Source organism: Pristiophorus japonicus, chromosome 1 (genome assembly GCF_044704955.1).
Source record: "Pristiophorus japonicus isolate sPriJap1 chromosome 1, sPriJap1.hap1, whole genome shotgun sequence".
Lineage (NCBI taxonomy): Eukaryota > Metazoa > Chordata > Chondrichthyes > Pristiophoridae > Pristiophorus > Pristiophorus japonicus.
The window spans coordinates 117,930,974-117,940,365 of NC_091977.1; the positions used below are offsets into that span (position 1 = coordinate 117,930,974).

The following is a 9,392-nucleotide window of genomic DNA, read 5'->3' on the forward strand; positions in this document are numbered from 1 at the left end:
AGTTAGTTTGGAAAGTTTACTTTGTGGTGGATTTTATTGCAGCATTGTGGCAAAGATGACACTGTGACAGTCAATAACTGAGGGAAGGTAAGGTGTGGGACAAATGTTGGAAGGGGAATTGGGGTTGTGGTCCCTGGTACCACAGGCGGATGATTCCATCCGTATATCCTGACCAGAAAGGGGCTGATTGGGTTGCATCCTTCCTTCCGCTTCCTCCCCTCTTCCATTTCCTCCCCTCTGCGAGCAGATGCCAGAAATCTGAAATGAAAGCATAAAATGCTGCAAATAGTCAGGTCAGACAGCATCTCAACCCGAGACGTGAACTCTGTTTCACTCTCCATGGATGGTGCTTGACCTGCTGAGTATTTCCAGCATTTTCTGCCTTCAGAGGTTTTCCTTTACTATCCAAGGCCTTGTATTCCCTGCACACTTAAACTTTTAACATTTATTGCACCAAGCCACTATTTCAATAAAATTTGAAAAAGTCCAGTTCAAAAGCTGAAATGCAAACTTACTTGAAAGATGTGCATCTTCTTTTAAGTGGTGCTGACAGCTCTGTACTTAGTGCTAAGGTCAAAATTCGCTGAGGTATGTTAAGTTGGCATGTCACTCTCTCTTCATTTGCATGTCTAGGGCCAGTGCTAATAGCAGCAGTGCTAAGGCCCTCACCAAAATTGCGGCTGCAAAGTCCCGCACTAGAGAAGAGCGGTAGAGTGGTGACCACCATTTGTCGCCAGGACAGCGGCGCAAACGGGTGGCAGTAAGTGGCCCAATTTCTCGGCCACTATCATTTCCATATCGTATTTTAAGACGACCAGTCCCTCTCTTGTTGCATTGCAAACTGGGAGTCAAGTCTAAATGTGGGCTTCAGGTGAGGTGGGGTTTCGACGGCAGGGAATAATTGGACTTAAGCAGATATAATTCAGTCCTTATTTTAAAATCATTTATTCTGTCCTTATTTTTAGATTTCCATTATAACTTATTATAAACTCCGATGTCCAACTTTGTGATTTGGCATTTACACCCTATAGACAGTGGTGGCATTACATGAGGGGAACAGTGTCAATTTTATGCTATTAACATCTGCGTCATTAATTTACAATGCTTGAATATGTCTAATGCCATCTTTATTCAATAGTGTTCTGGGGTTTTTCCCGATTCATTGGGGACTGAATTTCACAACTGTTATCCACTGTTCTCAGAAAATTAATGGCAGTTTAAAAAAAAACATACATCATTAACCGATATGTAATTTTTATCCTTGTCAAGTCTAATGCTGGGAAACACAGCAAAATTGTATGCAAGATGTACCAATTGGAGGTAGATATCTGAGCCTCAAATTTCCGCTAAATTGTTTATCCAGCACTGGTTTATCCAGCACAATACGCCCGAAATCGGCAGAACCACCGCAAAAAACGGAGGAATTTCAAGCACAAATCAATCGGGAATGCGCACGAGAGTGGAATTAATTGGATAGTTCTTCCAAAACGCTGGCACAATGGCCAGTATGGCCTTCTTTGTACTGATTCTAATTTGGCAGCTTATGATTCTAAGATGGCAGCAGGTCTGAGGTAATAGTAGCAGCAATGGCCAGAATATTCGCAAATAAGAACGCAAGAACATAAGAATTAGAAGCAAGAGTAGGCCATTCGGCCCCTCGAGCCTGCCCCACCATTTAATAAGATATGGCTGATTTTCTACCTCAACTCCACTTCCCTGTACTATCCCAATATCCCCCTTGATTCCCTTAATATTCAAAATTCTATCGATTTCTGCCTCGTTATCATCATAAGCAGTCCCTCGGAATCGAGAAAGACCTGCTTCCACTCCTGAAGTGAGTTCTTTGGTGGCTGAACAGTCCAATACGAGAGCCACAGACCCTGTCACAGATGGGACAGATAGTTGTTGAGGGAAGGGGTGGGTGGGACTGGTTTGCCGCACGCTCTTTCTGCTGCTTGCGCTTGATTTCTGCATGCTCTCGGCGTTGAGACTCGAGGTGCTCAGGCCCTCTCGGATGCACTTCCTCCACTTCGGGCGGTCTTGGGTCAGGGACTTCCAGGTGTCAGTGGGGATGTTGTACTTCATAGTCCTTGTAGCGTTTTCACTGCCCACCTTTGGCTTGTTTGCCGTGAAGGAGTTCCAAGTAGAGCAGTTGCTTTGGGAGTCTCGTGTCTGGCATGCCAACTATGTGGCCTGCCCAGCGGAGCTGATCAGTGCTTCAATGCTGGGGATGTTAACCTAATGAGGACGCTGATGTTGGTGCGCCTGTCCTCCCAGGGGATTTGTAGGATCTTGCGGAGACACCTTTAGTGATCTTTCTCCAGCAACTTGAGGTGTCTACTGTACATGGTCCATGTCTCTGAGCCATACCGGAGGACAGGTATTACTACAGCCCTGTAGACCATGAGCTTGGTGGCAATTTTGAGGGCCTGGTCTTCAAACACTTTTCCTCAGGTGGCCGAAGGCTGCATTGGCGCACTGGAGGCAGTGTTGGATCTTGTCATCGATGCCTGCTCTTGTTGATAGGAGACTCTCGAGATATGACAAGTGGTCCACGTTGTCTAGGGCCGCGCTGTGAATCTTGATGACTGGGAAGGACAGTGCTGTGCGGTGAGGACAGGCTGGTGGAGGACCTTTGTCTTACAGATGTTTAGCGTGAGGCCCATGCTTTCATACGCCTCAGTAAATACGTCGACTATGTCCTGGAGTACAGCCTCTATGTGTGCAGTCACAGGCATCGTCCGCATACTGTAGCTCGACGACAGAGGTTGGGTTGGTCTTGGATTTGGCCTGGAGACGGCGCAGGTTGAACAGGTTCCCACTGGTTCTGTAGTTTAGTTCCACTCCAGCGGGGAGCTTGTTGACTGTGAGGTGGAGCATGGCGGCGAGAACGATTGGAAAGAGGGTTGGGGCGATGACGCAGCCCTGTTTGACCCCGGTCCGGACGTGGATTGGGTCTGTGATGGATCCGTTGGTAAGGATCACGGCCTGCATGTCGTCGTGGAGCAGGCGGAGGATTGTGATGAACTTTTGGGGGCATCTGAAACAGAGGAGGACGCTCCATAGACACTCGCGGTTGACAGTGTCAAAGGCCTTTGTAAGGTCGAAGATGATCATGTATAAGGGCTGGCGCTGTTCCCTGCATTTTTCCTGTACCATGTCCATTGTGCCCCGGTAGGGGACGAAATCCGCACTGTGACTCTGGGAGAAGCTCCTCGGCCATGGGAAGAAAACAATTGAGGAGGATACTAGCGACAGGGGGGGGCGGTCCCCTACACCGCTCCAAAACGGAAGGAGGGCAATATACAAAATGGCGGCGCCTCCGCGCCGACTCGGCAGCCAATCCGCACTGATCCATGGCCGTCGCTTTCAGGCGGCCAATTGCCTTATAGAAACGGGTAATTTCGGCCCCCCTATGTGCACCCGAGCAAAAACAGGCTACAACACAAGCTAAGTATGCCAATTCCATTCTTTAGCCATCACAAAAAAGGATATCTAAATCATGTAGCAGTAAGTACAAGCATTACAGCCCTGCAAGATTCAACAGCCAAATACACCAGAACATAGAATAGACAGCAGTGAGACAATATTCAAAACAAACAAGATATCTCAATAAAATAAATCAATGAAATGACATTACTGGGAGGAACATAGAAAATGCAAGAATAATGTCCATTGATGCTTTGATGATAAACAAAAAGACAGATCATCAGATCGACTCCCCAGCGTGTGTCTTCTTGAACTGGTCAGTCAAAGCAATAATGTCCTGAAAAAGCATTCTAGTTGCTTCAGGTAGCTGTGACACAGAAAATCTCTACTATATAACCCTGTGGAGTTTTTACCTTTATGAGTTGCTCTGTGTTGTTGTAGCTGGTTTTGAACTCTGGTCCATTTCGGTTAGCCTAGAAAATAAATATTTAGCAATTTTTCTCACTTATTTTATGCAAAATGTACTGATTCAGCTGCAAATCATTCACAAAACTTAGGATAAATGAAAGCATTCCATACATGGCTGACGCTGAAAGAATCCAACAATGACAAGTTCTTAAACCTCAAAAGAGACGAGAGATTAAATTCTCAACAAACCGGTTAATGTCATGTTGCTTTCTTTAATAAAAGAGCAGAATAAATATATGATTGAGAATAGGATAAGATTATAAGCATAACTATGGATAGATGATTTAAGTAAACTGTGAAGTATGATTCTCAAGCATGCTATTGACAGAGCCAAGCAATCCCACAACCAACAGATCAGATCAAAACTTTGCAGTCCTGCCACATCCTTTCGTGAATTAAACAACTAACGGGAGGAGGAGGCTCCATGAACATCCCCATCCTCAATAATGATAGAGCCCAGCACAAGTGCAGAAGCATTCGCAACTATCTTCAGCCAGAAGTGCCAAGTGGCCCCCTCCCAAGGTCTCCACCATCACAGAAGCAAGTCTTCAGCCAATTCGAATCACTCCATGGGATATCAATAAATAGCTGAGCGCACTGGATACAGCAAGGACTATGGGCGCTGATAACATCCTGATTATAGTATTGAAGACAGAAAGCTCCATAAATGTCTATGTCTCTAGCCAAGCTGTTCCAGTGCAGCTACAAAACTGGCATCTAATGGACAATATGAAAAACTACCCAGGTATGTTCTGTCCACAAAAGGAGGACAAATTAAATCCGGCCAATTACTGCCCCATCAGTCTACTCTCAATCATCAGCAAAGTGATGGAAGGTGTCGTCGACAGTGCTATCAAGCGGCATTTACTCATCAAAAACCATGTTTGGTGTCCCCCAAGGATCTATCCTTCGCCCCCTCCTATTTCTCATTTATATGCTGCCCCTTGGCGACATTGTCCGAAAACCCGGTGTCAGTTTCCACATGTACGCCGACAACACCCAACTCTACCTCACTACCACTTCTCTCGACCTCTCCATGGACTCTAAACTGTCAGACTGCTTGTCTGATATCCACTACTGGACAAGCAGAAATTTTCTCCAAGTAAATAATGGGCACACCGAAGCCATTGCCTTTGGTCCCTTCCACAAACTGTATTCCCTAGTCACTGACTTCATCCCACTCCATAACATCGGTCTGAGGCTGAACCAGACTGTTTACAACCTAGGTGTCATATTTGACCAGGAGCTTCCAGCGACATATCCCCCGCGGCATAACTAAAACCGTCTATTTGCACCTCCATAACACTGCCCATCTCCGCCCCTGCCTCAGCTCATTGCTGCTGAAACCTTCATCCATGCCTTTTTACCTCGAGACTTGACGACTCCAATGCACTCCTGGTTGGCCTCCCACATTCTACCCTGGAAAAACTGAGGTCATCCAAAACATGGTGCGACTTAGGACAAGGGCTGCCAAGTCCCACTCACCCATGTTCGCTGACCTACATTGGTTCCCGGATAAGCAATGACTCAATTTCAAAATTCTCATCTTTGTTTACAAATCCCTTCATGGCCTTGCCCCTCCCCATCTCTGTAATCTCCTTCAGCCTCACAATCCCAGAGATGTTTGCAGTCCTCAAATTCTGCCCTCTTGATCATTCCTGATTATAACTGCTCAGCTATTGGTGGCCATGCCTTCAGCTGCCTAAGCCCCAAGCTCTGGAACTCACTCCCTAAAACTCTCCGCCATTCTACTGCTCTTTTTTCCATTAAGAAGCTCCTTAAAGCCTACCTCTTTGATCAAGCTTATGGTCATCTGCGGTAATTTCTTCTCATGTAGCGCGGTGTCATATTTATTGGTTTTGTCTTATAACACTCCTGTGAAGCGTATTGGGATATTTTACTATGTTAAAGGCGCTATATAAATACAAGTTGTTGTTGTTGTTGGTAATGGTAGGGTGAGGGATATGCCGGGCCATGACATTATAGATTGTGGTGGAATACAAATTTTGACGCTGCTGCTATTGGCCCAAAGCGCCTCATGGATGCCCAGTTTTGAGCTGCTAGATCTGTTCTGAATCTATTCCGTTTAGCATAGTGGTAGTGTCACACAACACAATGGAGGGTATCCTCAGTGTGAAGATGGGACGTTGTCTCCACAATGACTGTGCGATGGTCACTGCTACCAATGTGGTCATGGACAGATGCATCTGTGACAGGGAGATTGGGGAGGACGAGGTCAAATAGGTTTTTCCCCTTGTGTTGGTTCTCTTACCATCTGCCGCGGGCTTAATCTGGCAGTTATGTGCTTCAGGACTCAGCCAGTTCGGTCAGTGCTACCGAGCCACTCTTGGTGATGGACATTGAAGTCCCCCACCCAGAGTACATTCTGTGCCCTTGCTACTCTCAGTGCTTCTTCCACTTGGTGTTCAACATGGAGGACTACTGATTCATCAGCTGAGGGAGGGCAGTAGGTGGTAATCAGCAGGAGGTTTCCTTGCTCCAGCTTGACCCGAAGCCATGAGACTTCATGGGGTCTGGAGTCAATGTTGAGGACTCTCAGGGCCACTCCCTGTCAACTGTGCCACTGCGCCACCATCTCTTGTAAAACAGGACGTACCCAGGGTTGGTAATGGAGCAGTCTGGGACATTGGCTGAAAGGTATGATTCTGTGAGTATGACTATGTCAGGCTGTTGCTTGACTAGTCTGTGGGACAGCTCTCCCAATGTTGACACAAGATCCCAGATGTTCGTGAGGAGGACTTTGCAGGGTTGACTGGGCTGGATGTGCCATTGTCGTGTCCATAGCCAGTGCCAAGGTCGATGCCAGGCGGTCTGTCCAGTTTTATTCTTATTATTGTTTTTCGTAGCGGTTTGTTACAACCGAGTGGCTCGCTAGGCCATTTCAGAGGGTACTTAAGAGTTACATATAGGCCGGACCAGATAAGGACGACAGATTTCCTTCCCTGAAGGGCATCAGTGAACCAGATGGGTTTTATGACAATCCAAGCGTTTCATGGTCACCATTACTGAGACTAGCTTTTTATTCCAGATTTATTTAGCTAACTGAATTTAATTTCCCTAACTGCCCTGTTGCTATGTGGTTGGGGAAAATTAAAAAATTGGGTAAAAGGTTGTGCATGACTGGGAAATCATTTTGAAAATAAACTGAAAAGCAGAAAAACACAAAGCAAATCAATAAGGAAGAAAACTGACAAAACTTGATGATTTAAACACAATGGTCATGGCAGACAGAAGAAATAAACGGAACAAATGGTTCAAAACCTACTGTATAAATGTTATTACATACCTTAGTATATTCTATGGTAAGCAGATCATCTTCATAATTGTCCAGTGTGGTGATAATATAAATGGGTTTATTGTCAGCATCTAAAAGACAATTTATAATCAGATTATAATGGATCATATCTATATGTTCTGTAAATCAATTACATTTCTCTTACAATCAGATGCATTAGTTTTTCCAAAGTATCCCCTCAGTTTATCATAAATATTATTTGTCTTTTTAACCTACCACATCTGCTCTATTACAAAGACTATTTTATACCTTAACATTGTATGTCTCCATCCTTGCTTTATCCTCTAAACAACTCAAAACCTAGTATAAGCCTTCATCTCCTCGAGTTTCAACTTCTCCAATGCTCTGAGTTATCATCCCTTCTTCAAGCTTCCATAAACTTCAAATCAATCAAAACGCTGCAGCCCATGTTCCTACCCACATTAGAAACTGTCGCCCCCACCCTCACCAAGCACTACAGGCTCCCTATGCCCCAATAATGAGAATCAAAATTCTCGTACTCACTTTCAAATGCCTCCATGACCTTGTTCCACCCTACCCTGGGTATCTTTTCATGCCTTAGATTGCAACACATGTCATAATCTATAACCCAGTCGGTGGTCAAATCTTGCTGCATAGCCATATATTGTGATCTTCTGCCAACTACTCACACACTACCTCACTGACGTTAAGCGCCTACACTAGGACTGCATGCTAGCTGCCTTTATAGTGGAATTGCATGCTGACCTTGTCGAAAACACAGTACTCATGAAGGGTTTGCACCTACCATTAGAAACATAGGCCCCAAGTTTCCACATGATTTGCTCCTGATTTTTAGGAGCAACTGGTGTAGAACGGAGCATCTTAGAAATCGGAATTTTCGTCATTTAGTTTGCTCCAGTTCTAGTTAGTTAGAACAGTTTCACTTTGGAACAGAATTTTTTTTTCAAAAGGGGGCGTGTCCGGCCACTTACGCCTGTTTTCAAAGTTTCATCAGTGAAAACTTACTCCAAACTAACTTAGAATGGAGTAAGTGAAGATTTTTGTACGCTCGAAAAAACCTTGTCTATACTTTAGAAAATCAGGCGTAGGTTACAAATCAGGCGTAGGGAACGAGGTGGGGGGGGTGGTGTTTAAAAGGAAGTTTACAAACATTAAACACTTCAGTTTTACAAATAAAGAGCCATCATCAATAATAAATGATAAATACATCAATAAATCAACCAATAAATCAATCAAAAAAAATTAATAAGAAATAATTTTTTTTTTTAAATCAATAAATAAAACATTTTCTACTTACCAACTGCAGCACCGGGAGCCCTCCAACAGCGTGCTGGGATGCCCTAGTGTGTGTCTCTGTCAGTGTCTCTATCTCTGTGTGTCTCTCATTCTCTGTCTGTCAGTGTCTGTGTTTCTGACAGCGAGGGGAGGGGGACGAGGGGGGTAGAGGGAGAGAGGGGGGGGGAGCAGAGGGAGGGAAGTGGGAGAAGGGGGAGGGATGGGGAGGGGGGAAAAGGGGGAGGGGGGGAGAAGGAGGAGGGATGGAGAAGGGGGAGGGATGGGGGAGAAAGGGGAGGGATGGGGGAGAAGGGGGAGGGATGGGGAGAAAGGGGAGAAAGGAGATTGGGGGGGTGAGGAGATTGGGGGGGGTGAGGAGATTGGGGGGGGTGAGGAGATTGGGGGGGAAGGAGATTGGGGGGAAGGAGATTGGGGGGGAAGGAGATTGGGGGGGAAGGAGATTGGGGGGGAAGGAGATTGGGGGGGAAGGAGATTGGGGGGGAAGGAGATTGGGGGGGAAGGAGATTGGGGGGGAAGGAGATTGGGGGGGAAGGAGATTGGGGGGGAAGGAGATTGGGGGGGGGGAGGAGATTGGGGGGGGGGAAGGAGATTGGGGGGGGGAGGAGATTGGGGGGGGGAAGGAGATTGGGGGGGGAAGGAGATTGGGGGGGGGAAGGAGATTGGGGGGGGGAAGGAGATTGGGGGGGGGGGAAGGAGATTGGGGTGGGGGGAAGGAGATTGGGGGGGGGAAGGAGATTGGGGGGGGAAGGAGATTGGGGGGGGGGGGGAAAGGAGATTGGGTTGGGGGGGGGGGAAAGGAGATTGGGTGGGGGGGGAAAGGAGATTGGGTGGGGGGGGAAAGGAGATTGGGTGGGGGGGGGAGAAAGGAGATTGGGTGGGGGGGAAAGGAGATTGGGTGGGG

General features: G+C 46.5%; 1 protein-coding gene across 2 annotated transcripts in view; it reads right to left on the bottom strand.

The window, feature by feature from the left end:
* The window catches only part of vps13a (vacuolar protein sorting 13 homolog A), a 645,125-nt gene that overhangs the window by 363,416 nt on the left and 272,317 nt on the right, over nt 1-9,392 (bottom strand). For both annotated transcript variants that reach the window (XM_070882697.1, XM_070882688.1), the window contains exons 27-28: nt 7,205-7,284; nt 3,843-3,902 (exon numbers count right to left, since the gene is read on the bottom strand). In XM_070882697.1, the coding sequence (XP_070738798.1) occupies nt 3,843-3,902; nt 7,205-7,284 (140 nt within the window). The remainder of the gene's footprint in view (nt 1-3,842; nt 3,903-7,204; nt 7,285-9,392) is intronic.